Source organism: Danio aesculapii, chromosome 20 (assembly GCF_903798145.1).
Source record: "Danio aesculapii chromosome 20, fDanAes4.1, whole genome shotgun sequence".
Taxonomy (NCBI): Eukaryota; Metazoa; Chordata; class Actinopteri; order Cypriniformes; family Danionidae; genus Danio; species Danio aesculapii.
The window spans coordinates 39,879,180-39,906,415 of record NC_079454.1 but is presented as its reverse complement, the minus strand read 5'-3'; the positions used below and the strand labels follow the sequence as shown (position 1 = coordinate 39,906,415).

The window sequence follows — 27,236 nt, the reverse complement described above, 5'->3', positions numbered from 1 at the left end:
CTTTAAATATTTTTCCAGACACAATTAACTTCTAGATGTTAGTCAGATAATGTTTCTATGTTCCTACTGAATGCCAACTGTGGAAAATGCTTATGATAAACCGCTGTTTGTTTACATTCAAGCTCTGCTTCAGTTGCTTGACTCGTGTGCACGTGAAAAAGTGCTCTGGTGAGCACCAACACACAAACACATTATTAACATCTCGACATGCAAAAATGTTCCTCCATATGTTTTCATCGAAGTTGTTCACAAACTTATCCATCCACAAAATTTGTAATGTGTAAACATTTAGGTGCGGTTCGCGCTTCTGCTTTGGATGTCTATGGGATAAAGCAGCTGCATGAATGCAAAAGCTTTAAATAAAAGTGAAAACATCAACAAAAGCCCGACCACTTCTATGTTTACAAATACAATCGCAGATGTTTAGAGGCCATTTCTGGTTAATGATGTCAGAATTTACCGTTGTTTTGGAATAGATGTGTGAATGGTCTTTTCTGGGAAAATTCCAGAACGTCCATCCGTGTGTGAACATCGCTTTTTTTTATTTACCGGTAAAGTCGTTACGGACAATTTCCAGATATTTACCGGTATCACTGTGCAAAAGGTTCTATAGTCTGCCTTACATTTGAAACCTAGCTGAGAACAATTCACCCTTCCCTAAGCCCGCCCTCCTTAGTTACTGTTGCTACGCCTGTCAAGATTTTGTGCCTGGCACGTGTATTACAATATGTATGCTTCGGTGTCAGACATTGCCAGGGATTAAATTAGTCATTTTTTGGCGAACAGGTGAGATATCTGAGAAAGCCAGACAAAAAAGGACTGCATTACAGGGGTATATTCACAACATAATACGCAACGGGTTTGAAAATAATTTAATCAAAATTGAAGCTAGCTTAGCCTAGCCGCCTCATATGCTGACCATTCAATAGCTTAGTTCATGCACAGCAGGAGAGGTGAATTTTAAAAATAATCTAATAATAACTAATTAAACCGTGATTTCTCTTTTTTAGCCAAAACCTTGATAGACTATTGTTGTGCAATGAAATATAGCGTTACTTACAGAAGAGGAAACACGCATGGACAGTGCTTCTACATAGAAAGAAAGGGCCAAAAAGGGAAACTGATAGATTTGTGCCAAATATTAGCATCATTGCCCCATAACAACAATGTACAGTAGCTATAACGTTCAGCATATTTGTGTGCTCTTTATACAGTTTCTATTCTAATTTGCAGTTAAGAGGAAAAAATAAATAAATTGAAACGCAAATCAAAGTATAAATAGCAAAAGTGAACAAATTGATTTTCCCTACAAGCAAATATTAATCCGACAACAAATTTAAAAGCAGACACTAACCCGCTATAACATCGTCACCAATGTCTAAATCTCCAAAAGACAGACGAAAACATTGGTGAATTGCAGCTCTGACATGAACATGAGGGTTATAAATTCCTGAAAAACAGCATATTGATCACAAAGTATATTGATCGCAAATGCTCAGTTTGTGCTCACATCTCGATTTTGTTCTGTTGATTTGTAATTTAAAATATTTGTAGCTTGAAACAGATGGAAATATGATTGCTATTAGTATGACTACTATGGGGAGGGCTTAAACGAATCAGTGCTTATAATATCAAGCGAAAAAAAAAGAAAAAGACAGATGGGAAACATAACCTGCTTTGTATTTTTGTAGTTTAGATCTTTTCACGGTAGAGGTGTGTGAGTTATTGCCGTCTATCACTGAATGTGTCAGGAATATGGAAAATAAAACCAACTTAACTCCGCTCCTTTAGCGCTCCTCACAGAGCTTGATCCACGCTGGCATTTCTCCCCTTGGGTTTTAGGTTTTGAAAAGGGAAATAATTCCACCACCCTGTCCAAACTTTTGGGATACTGGGTATCAGATTTGCACAATACATTTGCACAACGCTTTGGCTTGTTTCCATCGCTCAAAATCTTGACAGACCTCCTGCGCAAAGCTACGGTTGCTAAGCCACGATTGGTGAGCTTTTTTTTGTGTTCAATAAAAACCGAGATAAAAAACACATGTATTAATCATATTAATATTATAATTATTAATTAGTTTTGAAGCCTGTATTGATTTATTTTTTTGTTCACCAAGCTTGTATTTATTTTATAAAAGCAACAATTTTGTTAAATATTATTACAATTCCAGATATTTTATATTTACATATTCCAAATAGTCTTATTATTTCTAATGCTGATTTACATTTTTGTTGAAAACTCTAATTCACTTTTAAGGATTCTTTGAACAGCATTTATTTGAAATGTTTGTAACATTATGCATTTTATGCCTTGTGAAGGTCTACTTTTATTTTAATAAATTCATCAATGTAATGCAGCCTTGCTAAATAAAGCTTTTCGTTTTTAAAATATGACCTTTTTAATCAATTCAATGCATGCTTTCTAAATTACAATATTACAATTTCTCCCAAAATAAAAAGTTGACCCCAGACATATAAATGTCAGTGTATATGCACCATAAACAAATCTGAAGTCAACAGAAATGGAAAATAATAACACTAAACAAACCAAATTTGACACCACAACAGCATCGACTCTGGTTTGTTATTCTAAAAACTCACCCAGCTTCGATGTAATGGTTGATGGCAGCGTCCATTTGTTTCTGCTGCACTAAGTAGTCACCCCACACTTCCTCTAGCTTCACAACTTCTGCAGGAAAAGCAACCCGAGCCAAATCCACCGCTGCAGAAGCACAATGCAATCAGCAGAGGTCAATGAAGCTATAGCTCCAATGGCTTTGCTTTACAACCATTGACTTATTGTTCCAATTGTTATGCAACACCCCGTTCTGATTGTCCTTGCCAGCTTGCTCACCTTTCTTAAAAGCATTTCCTTTGCGGTAACACTCCAGGGCTCTCTGATTATTTCTTGTCCTTTCAAACAGGTCGCCAGCCTGTTGAGTTCAATAATGATTACAATTAGAACAATTTCCATTCAAATCTGTGGAACAATAACCTGTCAGTGATTTGGGTGAGTGGTTATCCAACTCATATGAAAGTTGGATCTTAAAGGGCCAGTACACCACAAAATAAAAAATGCAGTCATCATTTATTCACCCTCCCCACTTGTTCCAAACCTGTTTGTGTTAGTTTTTTCTGTTGAACACAGAATATGTTTTAAAGAATGCTTTAAACCTGTTAGCCATTGACTTATTATAATAAGACTTATATAAAAAGTCTTACAGTGCATCTGAAAAGTATTCATTGCATTTTACTTTTTTTCACATTTTTATGTTACAGCCTTATACCAAAATGGATTAAATTCATTTATTTCCTCAAAATTCTACACACAATACCCCATAATGACAATGTGAACGAAAGACTTTTTGAAACTGTTGCATATTTATTAAAAATAAAAAAAGTATTCACAGCCTTTGCCGTGAAGCTCTAAATTGAGTTCAGGTACATTCTGTTTCCACTGATCATTCTTGAGATGTTTCAGCAGCTTAATTGGAGTTCACCTGTGGTAAATTCAGTTGATTGGAAATGATTTGACAAGGCATACACCTGTCTATATAAAGTTCCAGGGTTGACGGTGCATGTCAAAGCACAAACCAAGGATTAAGAAAAAGGAATTGTCTGTAGACCTCCGAGACAGGATTGTCTCAAGGCACAAGGCTGGGGAAGGTTACAGAAAAATTTCTGCTGCTCTGAAAGTATCAATGAGCACAGTGGCCTCCATCATCCGTAAATGGAAGTTGTTTGGAACTACTAAGACTCTTTTAAGCCGAGTGATCGGGGGAGAAGGGCCTTAGTCAGGGAGGTGATCAATAACCCAACGTGCACTCGATCTGAGCTCCAGCGTTCTTCTGTGGAGAGAGGAGAACCTTACAGAAACCTGTATGGTAGAGTGGCCAGACGGAAGCCACTCCCCACCTGGAATTTCTCAAAAGGCATCTGAAGGACTCTCAGACCATAAGAAACCAAATTCTCTGGTCTGATGAGACTAAAATTTAACTCTTTGGAGTGAATGCCAAGCGTTACGTTTGGAGAAAACCAGGCACCGCTCATCACCAGGCTAATACCATCCCTACAGTGAAGCATGGTGGTGGCAGCACCATGCTGTGGGGATGTTTTTCAGCAGCAGGAACTGGAAGATGAGTCCGGATAGAGGGAAAGATGAATGCAGCAATGTACAGAGACATCCTGAATGAAAACCTGCTTCAGAGTGCTCTTGACCTCAGACTGGGGCGATGGTTCATCTTTCAGCAAGATAATGATCCAAAGCACACTGCCAAAATATCAATGGAGTGGCTTCACAACAACTCGGTGAATGTCCTTGAGTGGCCCAGCCACAGTGCAGACCTAAATCCTATTGAACATCTCTGGAGAGATCTGAAAATGGCAGTACTTCATCGCTTCCCATCCAACCTGATAGAGCTTGAGAAGTACTGCAAAGAGGAATGGGCAAAAATTCCCAAAGACAGGTGTGCCAAGCTTGTGGCATCATATTCTGGATGCACTGTATAATAAAATTGACCAATATTTTCTTACTATGGATGTTAGCAGCTGTTTCCAACAGTCTTCAAAAAAAGCTTTTTTTGGGTGTTCAACAGAAGAAAGAAATTCAACAATATTCTTGAGGACAAATAAATCATACATAAATCTTTGATTTAGGTGAACTATCCCTTTAACTGTAGCCATCTCAGGCAAAACTCACCCTTTCATAAAACTCTCCTTTGATGAGTGCAGCAGTGATGCGGCTGATGATGTCCTGGCTTGACAGGAGCTCATCTTTGCTCATGGCCAACCAAGCTGCTTTGGCAGGTAATCCTGCTTTTAGGTAGAGGTTAACAGCACCAGTGAAGTCTCCTTCGTTCTCCTTCACCTCAGCGGCTTTCTCATTCTGATTGGTCTCCATTAGGTAAGAATAATAACTGCGTCTCAAATTGTCCAACTCTGGGTGGCCCTTCATAGAATAAGCACATTTAATATTAGAAAAGGGTAATTTGAAGCATTAATGTCATATGCTGAATGCACATAATAAAAGGCAACTCAGCATACAATTGTGTATAGTTAATATACCAACATAAAAAGGCGTATCGGCTTTTGTAAGACATGAATAAACATTGATTCAATTTGCACAAAACTACACAAGCTAAAAAAAAGAAAAAAATATGACAAGCATTGTAAAAATTAGGCTTCACTGTTGGCAAGAAACATTTTAACTAATGTTCAGAATTCAACTGTATATATCCCAGGGCATTATAATTTTTTTTATAAATGAAAATTATATATTAAGGGCATTTTATTTACTTTCATACAATAAAATTATATATTAAAGGGCATTTTATTTACTTTCATACATTAAAATTGTAAATTAAAGGACATTTTACTTACTTTTATACAATAAAATTATATATAAAAAGGACATTTTATTTACTTTCATTCAATAAAATTGTAAATTAAAAGGACATTTTACTTACTTTTATACAATAAAATTATATATTAAAGGACATTTTATTTATTTTCATACAATAAAATTATATATTAAAGACAATTTTTTTACATTCATGCAAAATTATATATTAAGGGCATTTTATTTATTTTCATACAATACAATTATATATTATGGACCATTTATTTACTTTTATACAATAAAATTATATATTAAAGGACATTTTACTTATATTTATACAATAAAATTATATATTAAAGGACATTTTATTTATTTTCATACAATAAAATTATATATTAAGGGCATTTTATTTACATTCATGCAATAAAATTATATATAAAGGGCATTTTATTTATTTTCATACAATATAATTATATATTAAGGGCATTTTATTTACATTCACACAATAAAATTATATATTAAGGGCATTTTATTTACTTTCACACAATAAAATTATATATTAAGGGCATTTTATTTACTTTTATACAAAAAAAATTATATAATAAGGGCATTTTATTTACTTTCATACAATAAAATTATTTATTAAGGGCATTTTATTTACTTTCATACAATAAAATTTTATATTTAATGACATTTTATTTACTTTCATACAATAAAATTCTGGTTCTACATTGAATAACCATTTGAGTTCTAAAGGCTAATATATCTGGGAAGATCTGATGGGAAACCCTAGAAATGGTAGATTAGAAGTTATAAATATGAGTGTTATCATTTAATAGTATGATATGTAAAAACAGAAATTACCTTTCCCTCTGCCACGGCAATACATTCATCCCACATGTGGAGCTCTTGGTACATTTCCATGACTTCATCCACCGCATTCTGAAGAATTACAGAAAAATGATTCACAACAATTGAGAAATAACAGTCTCAGCTATAAACTGTCCAAAGCCACACAGCTGACAAATACTTTGGAGAAAAATAAAAAGTATTACTGCATTGAATTTTTTTCCCTTGTTTTTTTGGTCAACATAAAAAGGTAGTTTCTCTTGTCATTTTTTTCTGCTGAATTTGAAAATGCAATTTTAAAGGGATAGTGAATACTGCGTGTGAATATTGTGTTCTGTTAAACACAAATAAATATTTTTTTAGGGAATATTGATAGCCGGACAGTTGTCAGTACCCATTGAGGTCTTTAGTATTTTTTCTACTGTGGAAGTGAATGGGTATCATCATCTGTTTGGTTCCCAACATTTTCCAACATATATTCGTTTGTGTTCACCAGAAGAAATAAATGCTCAGAAATACAGAAACAAATTGAGGGCAAGTAAATGGCAAGAATATTGGAACTGTCTTTTTAGTTTTAACTATTACACTACCTGACAAAAGTTGTGTCGCCTATCCAAGTTTTAGGAACAACAAATAATAAACTTGAATTCTAGTTGATCATTTGGTATCAGAAATGGCTTATATAAAAGGCAAGGGCCTCTAGATTACGCTTATCTTACCAAAATAAAATATAATCATGCCTTGATTTTCATTCATTCATTTTCTGCCGCTTTTCCGGGGCCGGGACACGGGGGCAGTAGTCTTAGGAGAGAACCCCAGACTTCCCTCTCCCAAGACACTTCCTCCAGCTCCTCCGGGGGGATCCCGAGGCGTTCCCAGGCCAGCCGAGAGACATAGTCCCTCCAGCATGTCCTGGGTCTTCCCCGAGGCCTCCGCCCGGTGGGATATGCCTGGAACACCTCCCTAGGTAGGCGTCCAGGAGGCATCCGAAACAGATGCCCGAGCCACCTTAGCTGACTTCTCTCGATGTGGAGGAGCAGCGGCTCTATTCCAGAACTCCTCACCCTATCCATAAGAGTGCGCCCTGCCACCCTTCGAAGGAAACTCATTTCGGCCACTTGTATCCGAGATTTTGTCCTTTCGGTCATGACCCAAAGCTCATGACCATAGGTGAGAGTAGGAACATAGATTGACCGGTAAATCGAGAGCTTTGCCTTTCGGCTCAGCTCCTTCTTCACCACAACGGACCGGTACGTCGACCGCATTACTGCTGCACCAATCCACTTGTCAATCTTACGTTCCATCCTTCCCTCATTCGTGAACAAAACCCAGAGATACTTAAACTCCTCCACCTGTGGTAAGGACTTTCCTTCAACCTGGAGATGGCAAACCACCTTTTTCCGGTGGAGCACCATGGCTTCGAACTTGGAGGTGCTGATTCTCATCCCAGCCGCATCATCAGGCACAGAAACTGGTCTTGATTTTTAATTATTTCATTAGGACAGTAAAGTCTGACTTTACTTAGACAAAAGTCTTGTCACTTAACAGAAATAATGTACAGAATAGAATATAAAGTCATGGTGCAGTGGAAAAAGAATTACTATCGTGTATGCCTTCTATGAGCTTGGACGACTGCATCCACACATCTCTGCAATGACTCAAATAACTTATTAATAAAGTCTTCTTAAATGGCAAAGAAAGCGTTCTTGCAGGACTCCCAGAGTTCATCAAGATTCTTTGGATTCATTTTCAATGACTCCATCTTACCCCAGACATGCTCAATAATGTTCATATCTGGTGACTGGGCTGGCCAATCCTGGGGCACCTTGACCTTCTTTGCTTTCAGGAAATTTGATGTGGAGGCTAAAGTATGAGAAGGAGCGCTATCCTGCTGAAGAATTTGCCCTCTCCTGTGGTTTGTAATGTAATGGGCAGCACAAATGTCTTGATACCTCAGGCTGTTGATGTTGCCATCCACTCTACAGATCTCTCACTGAATGTAACCCCAAACCATGATTTTTCCTTCACCAAACTTGACTGATCACTGCAAGAATATTGGGTCCATGCGGGTTCCAATAGGTCTTCTGCAGTATTTGTGATGATCGGGATGCAGTTCAGCAGATAATTAATTGGAAAAATCTACCTTCTGCCACTTTTCCAAATGATCAGCTAGAAGTTAAGTTTTTATTTGTTGCTCTTACAACTGGAATTGACGACAAGACTTTTTTTTTACCTGTTCCATGTAATACATCTCTGCAAGCTTAAAGTTCTTATCCAACATGGCCAGCCGTGCTTTCACTTGATAGTGGTCTGTTCCATCACCCCCCTGCACAACAACAGAAATAAACATTCTACAATGTGAAGATATAATAACAGATGTTACAAGTTGAAAACCTTCAATAGTCTATCCTTCAAAAAAACTGTGTGAAATACATACATATTCTTTTGCAACTGCATCTGCAATCTTATTGGTCTCATTTAGGAATCGGGCTTTGGACACATCGCCAAGGGCTGCAAAACACCTGCAGAAACGAGATGAGAAATAACAACAGATGCAAACATCACATGTTGTATCATCTCGCATACGAGCACCAATTATGTTGAACAGCACTGATCTGCCGTAATCAGATGTCAGAAAGAGACATCAAGCAAACAGAAGGAAGAATATTCAGCCAATTCCTTCATTTGCATTCTCCTTGACCGTCAAACCACTTTTTATGTGTGCTTTATGCAGATACGCCTATACAAAACAAACCAATCCTGCATTATTAAAGTCTCTCTAATTTAAATTCCAGCTTCAAACCCTCTTAAAAATGCTTATACAGTAAAAAAGAAAACTCTAAACATGCTCACTGCCTCCTTAAGTGACTGGAAACCTTTTTAAGAGGACCTTTGGTGCTTAGTGCTAAAGCTTTTATCCTCCCGCACAAGCTCAGGTGAAGGGTTTCTGCTCTTTTGCACCAAATTGCACACATTTTTCTTTAGGCAGAGTATTATCTGAGACACATTTCAGCATTTAAAGTGTCACATGCAGTGCAGCTGTCCAGAATAACAACATTCTTTAAGGTTTATTTGACTAATACATCTGATAGGCTTTATACATTAATTATGCTATATGCAAATAGGAAGAGGAAATGTTGGCATCCTAAAGGCAGTTTTGTTGTGTTTTTTTTTCTCAGATGCAAAATTTATGGAAGGGGTATTTAAATGAATCATTCAACAAGAATACTAAGGTTTTTGGTAGTCCGTTTACTGGTGTTTATAATCAATAAAATCTTATTTTTAATACAGATCTTTTTTCTGTAAGATACCGTGATATAAATAATTTCAAATGATTAAGGAAATTAATATTTTCATTTAAATGACCTTAAAATATACTGTTAATTTGCTGACTCAATGTGTTTACATTTATTTAAGTTCTTCTGTAGTGCTAATAAGATTTTTGCTTATTAATCATTCACTCACTTTCCTTCAGCTTAGTCCCTTATTTATCAGGTGTCGCCACAGTGGAATGAACCGCCACAGCCGAATGAACCTCTAACTATTCCGGCATATGTTTTACACAGTGGATGCCCGTCCAGCCGCAACACACACACTCACAGACTACAGCCAATTTAGTTAATCCAATTCACCTTTAGCGCATGTATTTGGACTGTGGGGGAAACCCGAGAACCCGGAGAAAGCCCAGGCAAACATGCAAACTCCACACTGAAATGGCAACTGGCCCAGCCGGGAGTCAAACCAGCAACCTTCTTGCTTTGAGGCAACAGTGCTAATCAATGAGCCACCATGCCTCCTGTTTACTTATTACAATCAAATCTAAATTTAAAAAAGTAAAACATAAATGCAGTGAAGCTAATTTTATAACAAGAGAATTGTTAAGAAAGATGAGGTGGTTTGTATAACAATGTTAAAAGTAAGTCTTTACTTAGTACAAAGGTTATAAATAATACATTTATTAATGGTGCCAAACAGCATTTCCTGTTGATTACATTCTTGTTTGCATCCTCGCAAAACATACCATTAACACTGGAAACTGTGCATGTAATTGATTATTTTTAACAAATAAAAACACTTACAGGTTGTGGCTCACAATCCAGAGCTTCGTTGGTTGGAGGAGTTTTTAGCCGAATCCACCACTCGGGAAGCTGTCCTTTGTCAAATGCTAGCCATATCTTTTTTTATAATTTTCCCTGCTACATTACAACACTATAGCCTCTCTGGCCACGGCCTGTAGCTGCGCGGGGTGTATGCGCGTGGTGAATGCACGTAACCTGAAGCGTTTGTGATCTCACTAGCCAGGATGTATTTTTTTGTAGTTCACAAACTTTGTTCACTGTAGGCTTTGCTAATCTAACTCTGTAAAAGCCAATGTCTCCCTTTGTATTGATCTTTGAGCATATTATATTCAGAGATTCACACAGCTACTTTACACATCAACTAAAGTTTAAAATATATCTTAGTAGACCACCCCTTTAATACTGTACTGTATCAAATCAAGTGACCCATGTCAGTTTTCAAAGTTCAAAAGTTACAGAGGATGCTAAATATACTTTAAAAATGAAGGCAAAATTATCTGTAAAGGAACTATGAGTTCAGTTCTGTCACACTTGTTTCCTAGTTGTCAAGGTTAGACACAAGATTGGGATGGCTATGCTAAAGTCCCTCCACAGGGGCTGAGTCATAGAGGTGGGTGGACTGTCTTGCTTGTCTAACCTCTCAGCGATGTGGAGCTGTTGAGCCTCCAGGGAGAGTTTACTCAGAGTCTTCCACATGGCCTCTGTCTCTGCAGACATCTCCAGGGTCTCCAGGAATGCTGTGGCTCTGTGGACACACACACACACACACACACACAAATCTCGCAATAAATAAATAAATACTTACAAATTAAAGCCTGAGTTTAAATTTACGCTGTTAAAAAAAGGTTTAAATTGAGGTCTAGACCAATTTGTTGCAAGATTCTAGAATATTTTTTACCTGTAATAATCGCCATCGTCGATTGCTGTGCCAAATTCAATAAGTCCCTCATCCAGAGTGTAGGAGATTGAGTTAACCCCTTCATTCACAATGACCTCGGTTTTGCCATTAGATCTCTCCAGATCTACAATATCACCCTGTTGCAGAACAAAAATCACAAATAAACTCACAATTGGCTCAAACAAACTCCTTAAAAAGTGTTTTAGTGCAAAGTATTTTTCACCTGTAGTCAATTACACAATTTTTGACTGATCATGGCTGCAATAATTCATGGAATAATGATTTAATGGTAGAAAACATTGTTTCACTAAGGTTTGGGGTAAATAAGAGAGTAATACTTTAATATAGCAACTGAAAACAACAGTAATGATAGTAAATTAAAATGATATGTAAAAAAAATATATATGCAAATTTAGAAACAAATATGATTATATTATTAACTCAAATATTATTATATTATTGTACAAATATTATTATTATTTTTGATTAAATAATTGCACCTGTGTGAGCTAGGGTTTACTCAAAAACATCTTACCCCAACCTTTTAAATGGCAGTGTATGTTAGGACATTTTGTGCATTTGCAATGTATTTGCTAATTATATGATTTTTATCCTATTTAAATAGTTAATTTGGTTCACACAACACTAAAAATTCCCTTAGCCTCAAGTGAGTCCAAACCTCAATAAGTTTCTTTCATCAGTTGAACACAAATTAAGAAATTTTCCAAATGTTGGAAACTGGTAGCCATTGACATCCATAATAGAAAAAAAAATACTTTAAGTCAATGGTTTTCCACATTACTCAAAGTATCTTCAAGAAACTCCAACAGGTTTGTATAAGCAAGCCGTTTTGAGATTTAATCTATAGCCCGTACTAGTATCTATTTTTATGTTACTAGTGCTTATTTTTAGATACTAGTCATTAGATAGTGCTTATTCATTAGATACCAGTGCTTATTCATTAGATACTAGTGCTTATTCGTTAGATACTAGTGCCTATTCATTAGATACTAGTGCCTATTCATTAGATACTTATTGTACTTATTTTAGTAGTGACTAGTAACTATTCAGTTGTTACTAGTACTAAATTAAAAAGAATTTCCATTGATTCAGTATTGACTAGTATGTATTCCAGCTGGGACTAGTACATATTTTTATGTACCAGTAGTTAATCATTAGGTACTAGTATCTAATTAATATATACTAGTACTTATGAAATATATGCTACAACTTATTTAAAAGATACTAGTACACATTTATTAAATACTACACTCGTTTGAATTGTTACTAGTAAAAAACTTATTTACTAGTATAATGTTTACTTAAACTCTACTCTTCCATTTGGACTAGACATAACATAAGCAAAACTGACCAGTAACATAAGAATTGTTACTAGTATTAGTTCTAAAAGATACTAGTGTCTAATAAGTAAATACTAGTACTAATGAAAAACTACTAGTATTTTACTAGTAATTACTTGTATCTACTGAATTGGTACCAGTATCTATTTAATAAATACTAGTATCTAGTAAATAAATACTAGTATCTAATGATTAAGTGCCAGTGCTTAATGAATAAGTACTTGTATCCAATACTTAGGTACTGGTATCTATTAATTAATTAATAGATACTAGTACCTAATGATTAACTTCGAGTACATAAAAATATGCAGTAGTCCCAGCTGGAATACATACTTTGTCGCCTTAGAATTATAAGGTTCTATCTGACATTTTTGTCAAAATTGAGTTAAAGACATATTCTTATTAAATGACAACTTGTTTACATTATGAAATGTTTTTTATAAGTTTTTATTAAACTTATTTTATTTTTTTTAAAAGACTTTTTATTTAAAAAACAAATGTTACACACATATTGTTTGCTATATGGAATGCAAAAACTTTAAAACTCAATATCTCAAAATCATTCAGAATATCTTAATGACAGATCCCATAGAAATCAATGGAAAAATTTTAATTTATTACTCGTTACAAGAGAATAGTTACTAGTCACTATTAAAAAAGTACTATCTAATAAATAAGACCTAGTATCTACTTAATAAGTACTAGTATCTAATGAATAAGTACTAGTATCTAATACATAAGTACTAGTATTTATTTAATGGGTACTAGTATCTAATTAATGAGTATTAGTACCTAAAGAATAAGAACTAGTGTCTAATGAGCAAGCACTAGTATGTTTTTTAAAAAGCACTAGTATCTAATGAATAAGCACTAGTATCTAATTAATAAGTAGTACTTAATGGAAAAGATACTAGTATCAACAAATAGAGGATCACTAAAACATAACAGAATATTCTTTTTGGAGTGAACTTTCCCTTTAACATAACGTTTATAATAAAATCAGTATTCACTCTGCAACTTTAGCTCACCTTAAGGGGAAACATTGTGACCCTCTCTGGGCTGTCGATGGTGTACCAAACACATAGGTTTCCTCTATTCTGAGCCACAACAACATCACTGCCCGGTACCCACTGAACGTAAGGGCAGAAACTCAGCATGGTGCTCTTCACACTACTCTCTATGTCATAAAGGTGGAGCTGAATGAGAAGAAAAAGGGATAAATCACTATAATTTGATACAAAATATTAGAGCTTAAATGACAAGGCTCACCCCTTACCCTGAGTTTCTTGTCCCTAAAAAGCAGTTTACGGCCCGTTTCATTAAGCTCCAGCCAGTCTATCTTGGAGTCATGGCTTATTGTGCCTAGATTATACCCCCCCACCAGGTCCACTGAGGAAAAACAGCAAGAGAGAAGGATCATGGGAGATTATTTTTTTTTCATTGAGCGTTACAGATAGAACTTGTAAACAGTATGAGGCATTTAGACAATGTTTTAAAAGAACGGATAAGTATGTTACACACACAAAAAAACAGAACGATAAAAAATTTGAAAATAGCTCCATTTTCTGTCATGAACGTCATCGTCACGCATATCCACAAAGACAAGCACCAAAAAAAAAAAACGAGGCATTGCCTTTCATACAGACTCCGTACATCCGCGCCCTAACAAAAACAAATCAATGAGTCTTTCATAAATCACGTTCTGTGACGCTTCCCTGCATTTCTGGCTTTTTGTTCACAAATAACCATTCTGATGGGAAGCATCACTTATGGAGGGGGGGGGGGGGCAGAGAAAGAGAGGAAAAACACTTTCCAATTTGCACTTTCTGAACAGGTTTTAAGCACATGGATCAGTGAGGGGGAAAAGCACTCCGCTGTCTGTCAGAGGAAAATAAATTGGATGAAAGTTGTTTCTCATTTTCACCACCTGAAGAAGAAACAAGGCAAGCAGGACGGAGGGAGCATGCCAGGACTTAATTAGCACAGGAAGTGGTCAGAGCCGTGGCAGATGGCTAGCGGTAGCTGCTGAAGGAAGAGGGCCGTGATGATGACACAGCAGGGTCGCCGTCTAATTGAAAGGTAATGTCCAAGCCAACTCAGTATCAATGCACCTTCCTACTGTCCCTCAAATTATTATTTCCCCATGGGATCAAATAATGGGTCATGTGGAGACAACGTCCCATTTAGAGCATTACATAATCAATACCACCGATGACTTTGTGTCATTAAACTGCGGATGTCAACAAATTGAAACTGCCATTTATGAGCTAATGTGACTGTAATTTCATATAAATGTGTGTATTTTTTTAACTTACTCTATAGATGTAATGAGCGAGTTAAAGAAATTGTTCACCCAAAAATAAAAATTCTGTCATCATTTACTCACCCCTTACTTGCTTAAAGCCTTTATGAGTTTCCTTTTTCTGCTGAACACAAAAGAAGACATTTTGAAGAAAGCTGAAAACCATTGACTGCCATAGTATTTGTTTTTCCTACTATAGAATTCAATGGTTATCAGCTTGTTACCTTGTGGTGTATTTAATACTGTTTCCAGGTCTGTCGACTGTTTAATGTTACTCAATTAAATTGAGAAAATGGTCTTTTATGACCACTTTTTAGTTTTATCATTAAAGTGAACTTCTTACAAAATCATTGTGTACAGAACAGTCTTTGCTGCATCACAGACACCGATCTTTTAACAATTTATAAAATATTTATCACTTTCTGGCCATCTGATAATAGGCATGGGTGTATATACATCCCTTTTTTAGGTACACCTGTCCAACTGCTTATTAACGCAAGTTTCTACAACTGAGCCGCAACTCAATGCTTTTAGGCAGGTAGACATGGTCAAGATGATCTGCTGCAGTTCAAACCAAGTATCAGAATGGGGAAGAAAGGTGATTTCAGTGACTTTGAATTTGGCATGGTTGTTGGTGCCAAACGAGCTGGTCTGAGTATTTCAGAAACTGCTGAACTATTGGGATTTTCACGCACAACCATCTCTAGGGTTTACAGAGAATTGTCAGAAAAAGAGAAAATATCCAGTGAGCGACAGTTCTGTGGGCACAAATGTCTTATTGATGCCAGAGGTCAGAGGAGAATGGCCAGACTGGTTCCAGCTGACAGAAAGGCAACAGTAACTCGTTACAACCACTCGTTACAACCAAGGTAAGCAGAAGAGCATCTCTGAATGCACAACACGTCTAAACTTGAAGTGGATGTGCTACAGCAGCAGAAGACCACACCGGGTGCCACTCCTGTCAGGTAAGAACAGGAAACTGAGGCAACAATTTACAGAGGCTCACTAAAATTGGACAATAGAAAATTTGAATAGAAGATCAATCCAATAGAGCACAATCCAATAGAGCACCTTTGGAATGTGGTGGAACGGGAGATTTTTGTTTCATAGATGTGCAGCCGACAAATCTGCAGCAACTGTGTGATGCTATCAGGTTATTATGGACCAAAATGTCTGGAATATTCCCAGTACCTTGTTGAATCTATGCCACGAAGGATTAAGGCGGTTCTAAAGGCAAAAGTGGGTCCAACCCGGTACTAGTAAGGTGTACCTAATAAAGTGGCCGGTGAGTGTATTCTGCGATCATGATTTTTCGAAAGTATTACAGCACTTTGTAAATGTTTATTAGTATAATTTGTTGAGTCTCCCCATACAGTTAGAGTGAATGCGATTGAACCCAGAAGCTGTGTCGTGTGACGTCAGAACTAACAACCGGATAGGTTTTCAACTTTCTTCAAAACATCTTCTTTTGTGTTCAACAGAATAAAGAAACTCATAAAGGTTTGGAACCACTTGAGGGTCAGTAAATATTAAGTACATTTTCATGTTTGGGTGAACTATCCCTTTGATCTGTATTTTCGCAACACATTCTCAAGCTATAAGAGTTGAAAAAAAGTATTTTTTTCTGTATGAAGAGTTCATGTGCAAAAGCATATCTCCGTTTTCATGAATTTTCATAAATCATTGCGCAATGAAGAGTACATTTGCACAGAAATTGATTTATGTAAATTCATAAAAACTTAGTTATGTTTTCGCAAATGAACTGTTTGTACATTATCATCAATGACTATGTGTTACTATCATTCTATTATAATTATCATGATTTAATGTTAGCGTGTGATTATACCCCTACCAGAGGTAATGGGCAACATCTTACCGATAGCAATAGTTTTGATGTCAATCAGGTAGGCCAACTTTTTGTTCTCCTCCACTCCCCTCTGCCTCCTCTCATTCAAACGCACACTGCAAACGCACAAACCAAGAATAAACAGTTCCTGTGGGTGCTGAGGGACCTGTCAGTGCTCCATCAAGAGGAACCAAGCACTGCATTCTGACAGCACCTGACAGGCTTTATACATGAATGCTGATTCACAATGACTAGGACTTCTCACTAAAAGCCAGCTGTATTTATCAACAGCAAAAGCAGCTTTTTAGAGCAGAGTGACTACCAGGCCAACTCTCGAACATAAGGTAAATCACGCCATCTAGTGGGCATGGCTAGGCATGTTTATCTGGGTAATGTTTGACAGTTTATTGCTGAAGCACAAAAAAAAAATTATATATATATATATATATATATATATATATATATATATATATATATATATATATATATATATATATATATATATATATATATATATATATATATATATATTTATCATGAAATAGAAATATTAGTATACAATAAATTATATATAAAAAATATATATCACTATATATAATAATTTAATATTTTCTTAAATTACTATTATTAAAATATATGTATCATTTGCTTATGTAAATTATATTTCAATATAATATTTTAATAGAAAAGGTTTAATAAAAAAGTTAGTCAGTTATTATGACAAGATTAATATTAAAAAAGTCAATTATTTAAAATTTACTTTGCCAAACTGAAAAGATGACAGACCTGATAAGGTGTGGGTTCATAAACTCTGTTCGAACAGATCCCAGGATGTCATTGCTTCCATATTCCACCAGTGCCAGCTCTCCAGCATTAAAAATCATACACACCTACCCGGAAATAAAGCAGTTTACAATTATACAGCAGCCACTTTAATTAAATCAGCTAGGACAATTCATTAAACCCAGTCATTTTCTTGGCATCATTTTCGTAAACAACTGAAGTATCTTAATAACACACAATAATATCAATAAAACAAACTGTACCGTTTCATTCTCAAAGAAAAACTTTTCATTTCCCCCAGAGCCCTGCCAAGCCACCTGTAATGAGAAAGCAGTGTTGTTTACTGAAATACAACATGCTCATCACCTTTTGCTTTCCACTACATTACACAGAAAAAGGAAGACGAGTCACAGCCAAGCTCTTCAGCATTATCCTGTTTGTCACACTGAACTTTCTCCCAACTCTCATAAGAGCACTTTGGGAACTCAATTAAACATGGATTAACACAGTGAACCATGAAAGCCCTTGAACTTTTAATTAGACATTTTAAACTTTGGTCCAACCCGATAGAGACATTGAGTATGCTAAAACAGAACATTTGCCAGGAAGGATAGAATTTTATGTGAATAGGTTACCTAAAATGATCTAATTCTGTTAGATTAAGTGTCTTTTTTTCTAAATTAAAAAAGATGTTTGTCTGAAACTCCCATAAAACTCATCAAATGCAAGTGTCCAGTCACTTTGACATCATTTCTGATCTACATGCGACGTGGCACCACAACATGCAATAAACAGTGTTTCCACATATATCTGACCTAAAAGAAGCCTAAAAGCCTGCCAAGACGCAAAAAAAATAAACATTTTACATCGAAATTAACCTAGTTACTTTAACTAATAATTTTTAACCATACAGCAACCAACAACAGCAGTAGCAGAACCACAATATAAGCAGATCACATCGAAACACTGTTCCCCTCTCACCCACACACTGCACTAATGTTAGAGTACGTTTTACTTTCGAAATGTATAAATTCGTCTTATTTGGCATTTTAAATTCTTTTGAACATAATTTGGTGTTGCTTGTCAGTCAGACAACGCTTCTATGTTTGTTCTTGATGTCAATTGTGGAAAAAAATTATTGCTAAAAGTGTCATAAACTGCTGTGAGTTTAACTGTAGGCGCTGCATGATGCCTGCGAAGGGGAGTCAGATTTGTCCGGGGAGTCAGATTTTGATACGGTTTTTCTTTACCTCCTCTTGAGGGTGGGCACACACGGTTTGCGCTATGCACTGGTCACTACTAACTGAATGGAGTAGGAGCACATAGTTATGTTTTGTAAATAAGTTGCATATAAAAGTTACGGTTCAACACCACCCAAATTTGGTCAACCCACCTTTGCCATTTTTTTACCTGCACAACCAAATTCAAAACCGCCCAATCTGGCAACACTGGCACTAAAAGCTGTCTTTATAATGTGAAAAGGAGTTTTTATTCTCAACATCTGCGACAGACATGCGCAAAGGTTTCTATTTCTGCGACGTTGCGGTGGTAAAATAGCTTTTACTACTATGAAAATGATCACCTCATATACAGATCATGTGATTTATTCAGTGTTAAATGCTACCAATGTGAGTTTGAATACAATTATACAATGAATTAATTGCCATATTTCTGAAAACATCAGAAAATAATTCACCTCAGATCTTGAAAATAAAATAACTAGCAAACGGTTTGAAAATGAAAGTCAGAACTGTGACTCAATGCAAACCACATCAGTCACTGAGCTTATGTACTTTTAATAATGTTAAATAGGTTTAATATGTGTTAGAGTATAACCCTTACCATTTCTTTAGGGGTGCTGTGGATGATATTTAAACGAATGGCTAGTATTTAATTGTTTCTCTTTTCTTGCATGCTGCATGTGTGATGTTTGATTAATGCATCTTGAAAGAAGAGAGCACAGACCTATGACTTCAGTTCATAAGACTTCAAAGTATCTTCAGGAATCGCAGGTTTGTGTTGCTTTTATTTGCAGTATTTGACTCTCAAATGACAGCACCTATTGACTTTTAAGAATAACAGAAACCATGAGTTCAGCTAAAAAACATCTCAAGTGTTCTACCTGGCCTGAGGTTGAATAAATTGACATTAACATGACACTCTGAACCATAATTTTATATATTTAAGCTATAATTAATGCATGGTTTGTTCGAATAGGGCAATATTTGGCTGAGATACAACTATTGTTCAAAAGGTCATGATTCACACTCATTAAATAATTTACTTTGTATAGCTTTTATATTACATTCTTAGGTGATATAAAACAGACGTTCTGGAACAATGCCTTCCTCAGTGAGTGACACAGTCCTCTCACTCCACCCTTTACAGTCAATCACTTTACGTCATTAGTTAGACGGCCACTCAAAAAAATCTCATTTTCATTTCAATACTGTTATTAATCACACAAGAACTATTTACCTTCACCTTTAAAATCATTGTCTCATTTGCGCAGGAAAATAACATACAGTATCAGTTAGCATTATTCACTTATTCATGTCTACATCAATACAATGAAATTCCGACAGTCCAAAACATTAAAAATACATCTTCATCTTATTATTTGTATCATTACATCTTCAAAACCCATGATTCACAATATTATAGCTAAACAACAAACCATTAAAAGAAACGCAGAAAGGTGCAATTCCTCATTCATTGCTCTTTGTGTAAGTGATTTTAATTTATTAATCCAGAATGCTTCTCTTTGTATAATATAGTAAATAATCTTTTATTCAGATTACCTCCTCTGTGTGACTCAAATACTTTTTCAATTCTTATATTCTAGTTGTTTCACGTCATGTCCAAAATCTATGTTATTTTCTTGTGCAATGGAGACAATGAAGTTTGAATCATGACCTTCTGAATAATATTGTTGACAAGATTAACGCACTGAAAAAAAGTAAAAAAATAAAAAATAAAAAAAAAAGAAGAAAAAAAATGATATTGAGAAAATCCCCTTTAAAGTTGTCAAAATACATTTTACTATCAATATTGATATTATGGATTATTACTAATAAAAAATTTACTTTTGATATATTTACATTTACAAACTATCTTCATGGAATATGATCTTTACTTTATATTCTATTGATGTATGGCATAAAAATAATTGACACATTCAATGTATTTTTGGTAATAACTAAAATATACCAGTGCAACATAAGACATGTGGTTCAAGGTCACATTTTTGGATGAAATATGTCTTTAAAAAAAAAGTAGACATTTGTCATTTTTAAAGGTTGTTTCTGTTGTTTACTTGAATCAAAATTGTAAGGCAATATTTTAAAGACCTGCTCTTAAATTACTGTGTTTGTATTTCCTTCAGGAAAGCACATTGTACATTAATTATTCATTCATTCATTTTCTTTTTGGCTCAGTCCCTTTATTAATCCGGGGTCGCCACAGCGGAATGAACTGGCAACTTATCAAGCACATGTTTCACGCAGCGGATACCCTTCCAGCCACAACCCATCTCTGGGTTTCACTACAGACAATTTGGCATACCCAATTCACCTGTACCACATGTCAAATGTCAAAAAAATGTAAAAAAAATAGTAGAAAATGTAAACCGGAGCACCTGGAGGAAACCCGGGCGAACGCAGAGAGAACATGCAAACTCCACACAGAAACGCTAACTGGCCCAGCTGAGGCTCGAACCAGTGACCTTCTTGCTGTGAGGCGACAGCACTACCTACTGCGCCACTGCGTCGCCCGTGAACATTAATTATTTTAATACAAAATAAAAAATGTCAAAAAAATAGTAGAAAATGTAGATTTAAAAAAACGTCCATTCCATTTAAACTAATCAACCTACCTCACTTAGTTTGTTGGACACCAGATCTCCCAGAAGCAGCGTGTCAGAGGTATGAGCCACAAGATATTGATCCTTCCCCATGACTTTCACCTCATCTATCTCATAACCATACTGAGACTTCAGCACTACTCGTGTGCCAGTGGACAAATTCTTCACAATCACCTGGAAAGTTTTAGGAGACAAAGTTAGAGAACTTGCAATCCATGATGTGAACATGATTGAAACTAAACATGTCTAAAAATAAAGCTCACCTGACTTAGTCCTACGTATGTCATCTCAAATTTGTTTTTGTAAACACTCCTGCGGAGACAGCAGTCGAACATCTCGACACCTCCACACAGAGTGCCCTGCAATTTACAAATGATCACATACAATCTCGGTAACACTTTACAATAAGGTTCCTTTAGTCAATGCTAGTTAATGTGTTTAATAACATAAACAAACAATGAACAAAACATTTATTAAAGTATAAATTCATCTTTGTTAATGCTACTTAATGTAAATAAAGATAATTTTAACAATGTATTAGTAAATGTTAAACTATGATTAATAAAGGCTGTACGATTGTTGTTTATTCTTAGTTTATGCTAGAGTATATAGAGGTATGTGACAAAAAATTTGAATATCAATAAAAAATCCATTTGTTTCATAAAGTGAAACTTGTGAGTTATTTTAGTTCACTACACATAACGTGAAATATTTCAAGCCTTCATTTGTTTCAATATTAATGATTATGGATTAAAGATTTAAAAAATTCCAGTATTACACAAAATTAGAATATAATGAATATAATTCAAGTTCTGCTTTCCATTGTCCCAAGTGGAAAAGCTGAACCTTAACATTATATTTCAACAGCCCTTTTATTATTATTTTATTATGACTTTTTTACAAACTATAAACAATGGAAATTAAATTATGAAAACTGTCTTTTCAAGTTTCTAAATTTTCCATCGTTCAAGTCACTTTGGTGAAGACAGGTTTCTGCACATCAGGGGTGTCAAACTAGTTTTAGCTCAGGGGCCACATGGAGTAATATTTGTTCACAAGTGGGCCGGACTGGTAAAATGATGGTATATGTAACTTGAAAACAAACTGTGCAGCGACGTATGCGACAGGTGGGGGGAGAGGGGTGTGCAACATATTTGCTGGGGGCGGGAACGGGGTGAGACGGGAGGTTATCATTCGTTTGCGGGCATCCGGGAGTCTCTATGCATACATATAGAACTATTTCAGGGTGTCTTATGCAGCACTTTAAGTGAGGTTGCATAGTTTATTTGACTCTTGATACCTGGCATTTTTTAGCTTTCACCAGCGCATAATATCAGGCGTCACATCCTGAGTGGCAGTCAACTTCTTTTATTTATGCTCATTACAGAAAAAACTTGCTCACAAAGATATTTGGTTCCAAACATAGTGGCTAATTTGTATGAATTTGTGTGATATCATTCATACAATTTAGTACGATTTGATTATCCACCAATGATGGTTGAGTTTAGGGGTGTGGTTGGGTGCCTCGCCTCCTTTTTCAAATCGTACATTTTTATTCAACTGAACTCGTACGAATTAGCTACTAAACTGACAAAACGTTAAATAGTTACGTTTCCTCGTGAGGACACCTCAGTGTGGTATGACAGGGTATAGATGAGGTCTTTCTCTCTAAGAAGGCTGTCAAAATGACGTTGATTCAGGCTTCTGGATCAGATGAAATTAACAGTTTGCTATTGCGCATTCCTGTGGACACAATTGGAACAGCAGTTTCTTTTATTAAATAATTGCAGCTCATTTTTACACTTTACAGAATCGTCTCGCGGGCCGTATTAAATTAATTTGCGGGCCGTACGTTTGACACCCCTGCTGTACATGCACAGAAAAAAGATGTTTTAATTTATGCAGCTTTTAATCTTAATCACACTGGCTGTAGAGACTGACCACAGAAAGCCGAGAGCCATCTTTTTTCCAGGAGAGAGCAGTGATGGTGTACAGGTTTGGAATTTCTTTGGGAGAAGCCTCATCCCATGTGCCTTTTCGAGGACTCCAATTGAAAACACGCAATCTACACAAAAACAAGATCTATATTGGTTAAACATTAAAATGGTTGAACATTTATGAGAAATTATCTCATCATTTACTCTCCCTTGTGTTGTTTTAATCCTTCTACTTTCTTCTGTTGAACACAAAAGAGGATTTTTTGAAGATTGCTGGTTGCTAGGAGCCATTGACTTCTATATACAGTACATGTTTTCCCCTACTTTGGAAGTCAATGGGTCCCAGCAACCAGCATTCTTCAAAATATCTTCTTTTAAGCTCAACAGAGGAAAGAAACTTATAATGAAATAAAACCACATGTAGGAGAGTAAACAATGATCTAATTTTCATTTTAGGGACATTGTTCTGCTTTCTCACCTGTCAAAGCTTCCTACAACTATGGACTGGCCACTGGGGCTCGATGCTGCCACTGTGAATTCCTTTTCGGCTTGATCCCGGCTGTAATCAAATGTCTGAATCATACTGCCCTCTTTCCCATAGGCCACAATCTTCTTATCGCATCCAGCTACAATTATGCTGTTTGTGCCCCATGCTAAGGCATATGGTGGGCATGCATGAGTCAGCAGTTTGCCCTGTTATCAATCATCATTCAGAAAAAAAAAAACATTAAAATCAGCAGTCACTTCACTACTTGAAGATGTAATATTTTAATATATGCATGTGTTAAATGCACATGTATTTTATGTATTTAAAGGTCCCGTTAAGTACTTTGACATGTGCAATTTTACATAATCTCGACCGAAACTGTTAATAGTAGTTTTTATAAAACAGCCAATAGCGTTTTGCTTTATCACCACTCTGCCAGCGGATCAGATGTGATGCATCTTGAAGGGGGAGAGGTACGTCAGATACTAGAGAGTATTTGATAGGTCATGATTTGAAGAGAAACTGAAATATGACGGGAGGTCAAAAACTGTTGATCCATTTAGGTGGACTGCAAACTACAAGCCCTACATGTTTATATCAGTTTTATATCTTCTAATTGTGAATCTTGTCACTGTTTTGGAGCACACTAGCTTATAGATATCCTAAAAACTAACAATACTGATACTGACATGTAAAAAATATTTTTTTATTTCATGGAACCTTTAAATATATATTAAAAAACAGTTCTTTACCTGAGATTCACCAGATCCTTCATCATCAATGAAATACCGAACCACCGTTCCATCTGCGTGACCTGAGAGGATTCCCTTTCCTAATACACTGTGAAAATTATCAAAAACAAACAGAATTGTTGTAAAAAAAATTTAAAGTACAACAATTACTAATACTCAAATTGAAAAAAAAAAGATAATTAAACTCATTTATAAATATTAGATTTTTTAAATTTACATTTATTAAAATGAAATTAAAACTGAAAAAAATGAATGCAAAATAATGCATTTTTAAATAAGTATACATACTTTGTGGTTAGTGAGACAACATAAGAGTCAGTTCCATAGATTGTTGAGGACTTGCTTGTTTTTGTATTGGCTTGTCGAACCTAAAATTGATAACAACATTCACAAAATGAACGCTGACAAAAAAGAAAATTCTGCTTAAGTCCAAAGCATAGAAAATGTAGCACACTTACTTTTCCTTCAGCTAGTCCAAATATAATTGCATGCTCAGACGGCCAAACTAGACATGTAACAGCACTCTAGAATACAAGAGCAAAATAAATGCACAAAATATGTGACACTTCTGCCAATGATGTGCTTTAATTAGGGCTGAACAATATATCGTTTGATCATCAACATAGCAAAGTGTGTCTCCGGAATAGTCACATCGCAGGATTAGATTATTTCCAATATACAATTATTTAGACAATGACGACCAAGTTACTTTAAGCTTGATCGTTTAATTTTTTGTATTTGAATACTGTAAGGCCAGATAACCATAAAGCATCTAAATGAATGAAATCTTTCAAAAGTTATTCAAGTCACCTGGTGAAATTATATTCATATCGAAATATATATCGCATTCAAACAATACATTGCAATTTTAGATTTTTACAATATTGTGCAGCCCTAATTTTAATATTTATCAAAATACTCACTGTTTGAATGAATTTGTTGCAAATAACCTTTTTATCTCCCCTGAAACAGAACACATTTGATTTAAAAATTAAAACAGCATGATAATGCAAATCGTGGTTAGGGTATTGCACAGCTTTTCACTTTCACTGAAATGAAAATATTACTAGAAATATGGCAAATAGTGAACAATTTATTTGATTTGAATTTGTTGCATATGACTAAAATAAAACAACACTGAAAACCAACCAAAATATGTTGATGTCTGCATCAGCTTAAAATTACAAAAGTGACATATTAATGAAAGCAAAGTGTCTACTTTAATTTTTCAAATAACTTTTGTGAATATAAAATGTCAATTGTTAATGAAATAGTATAACTTGGGCTGAGCGATATGGCAAAAATGTAGTCTCTATAATTATTTTCCAAATTGAACGATAATGATATAGATTTCGATACAAGTCATTGCTTCCAGATTTAAAAGAGTACCCCAACAATGACTGAAGCGACAAAAATTAGAGCGTCTATTAAATGGCATATCATATTTTCCGCCGTAAAATTTTCGGTGGCCAAAAATTCAGTACATCACTAATATCAACACACTTTTAGATTCCCATTGTTGAACATTTCTGCTGTGTGATTGGCTCTTAGATCAATATAGAGTAAAAAAAGTCGAGAGCTTATCATTGTTATTGACATCAATAGAACATGTGAATTAATTAATAACTGTTCTCTGAGATACCCACCACTCCTCTCCAATTTTGTAAACAAATATGATGTTGTCGGTTTGAGCAACTGCTATCTTGGTTGAATCAGGGGAAAATGCCATAGACTTGACCACATAGGTTTTCTTTCCGTACTGCAACAAATTACATGCAATTAATTTATCATTTTTCCTGGATGCATTGCCAAATTTAGATACGAAATTAAGCACATCTGGAGGACACATTATTTTTTTATATATAAAAATACAAATAAAATTAAATGAGAGCTTACTTTTGGGTCTGCAGGCTTTGTGGTAAACCTGTCTCTTTTCTCTCCCTGCTCATCATACAATATAACCACTCTATCAATAGTGCACACTGCAAACTTAGCATTGTTTGGAGCCCAAGCCATACAGGTGACTTTAGCTGCTCCATCCTAAAGAAACGACATAACAGACACATTAATGTAGAGTCTTGGGATCATTTTGCTGAAATTCAAACAGCACACAGAATATGCTCTCTATTGCTATTTCTTTACACAACATAAACGCCCAAGATAAATTCAGACAAGACACACAATCTTCGTAGTATTGCTAAGCTAATAAGAGTCATCATGACTACAAATAGCGGACAGCCGAGAGCTAGTTAACGTTAGCTAGCATCGCTAAATCGTCGTCAATATTTTACCTGGGGTGTTAAAAGAGTCTTCAGGTACTTGAGCTGCATACTTCACGTTTATAGTAAGACTCAGTGCAGATATAACAACGTATTTTTTGATATGGCCATAATAGTTGTCAGGCTGCAGACATTTTGGTAAACACAGCTTTCTCCGTGGTTACCGTCGCCAAGGAAAGAGCGTATGACGTAGTTACGTAAACGACACGTGGTTTACTTCTCTAATGTCGTTGTTTCGAGAAATATGTTTTCAACATTTAAAGAATAGCTGAATGTAGCGATGTGTGATATGTTTAAGATACTAACTTTACTTCATACAAAAAAACAGATATGGAGATGCCGGGGATTGAACCCGGGGCCTCATACATGCAAAGCATGCGCTCTACCACTGAGCTACATCCCCTTCCTGTTCATATTACTTCCGAAGAGGTAAATAAACATGCATGACACAACTGAGAAG

The 27,236-nt window shown here is 35.5% G+C and overlaps 1 protein-coding gene and 1 non-coding gene across 2 annotated transcripts in view; both read right to left on the bottom strand.

Moving 5' to 3' along the window:
* Nucleotides 1-26,934, bottom strand: part of ift172 (intraflagellar transport 172) — a 70,212-nt gene extending 43,278 nt beyond the window's left edge. Inside the window, exons 1-24 of the mRNA XM_056481526.1 lie at nt 26,789-26,934; nt 26,394-26,537; nt 26,144-26,256; nt 25,421-25,460; nt 24,956-25,021; nt 24,786-24,865; nt 24,498-24,585; nt 23,737-23,951; nt 23,263-23,386; nt 21,585-21,680; nt 21,334-21,495; nt 17,723-17,776; nt 17,463-17,566; nt 16,707-16,792; nt 13,805-13,917; nt 13,557-13,724; nt 11,168-11,304; nt 10,907-11,014; nt 8,628-8,712; nt 8,424-8,516; nt 6,206-6,283; nt 4,703-4,951; nt 2,858-2,936; nt 2,605-2,725 (exon numbers count right to left, since the gene is read on the bottom strand). Of these exons, the coding sequence (XP_056337501.1) occupies nt 2,605-2,725; nt 2,858-2,936; nt 4,703-4,951; nt 6,206-6,283; nt 8,424-8,516; nt 8,628-8,712; nt 10,907-11,014; nt 11,168-11,304; nt 13,557-13,724; nt 13,805-13,917; nt 16,707-16,792; nt 17,463-17,566; nt 17,723-17,776; nt 21,334-21,495; nt 21,585-21,680; nt 23,263-23,386; nt 23,737-23,951; nt 24,498-24,585; nt 24,786-24,865; nt 24,956-25,021; nt 25,421-25,460; nt 26,144-26,256; nt 26,394-26,537; nt 26,789-26,827 (2,642 nt within the window). The 5' untranslated portion in view covers nt 26,828-26,934. The remainder of the gene's footprint in view (nt 1-2,604; nt 2,726-2,857; nt 2,937-4,702; nt 4,952-6,205; nt 6,284-8,423; nt 8,517-8,627; nt 8,713-10,906; nt 11,015-11,167; nt 11,305-13,556; nt 13,725-13,804; nt 13,918-16,706; nt 16,793-17,462; nt 17,567-17,722; nt 17,777-21,333; nt 21,496-21,584; nt 21,681-23,262; nt 23,387-23,736; nt 23,952-24,497; nt 24,586-24,785; nt 24,866-24,955; nt 25,022-25,420; nt 25,461-26,143; nt 26,257-26,393; nt 26,538-26,788) is intronic.
* Nucleotides 26,935-27,107: 173 nt separating this feature from the next.
* Nucleotides 27,108-27,179, bottom strand: trnaa-ugc (transfer RNA alanine (anticodon UGC)). The gene has a single exon. It is a non-coding gene; the product is annotated as a tRNA-Ala (tRNA).
* Between the last annotated feature and the right edge of the window lie 57 nt (nt 27,180-27,236).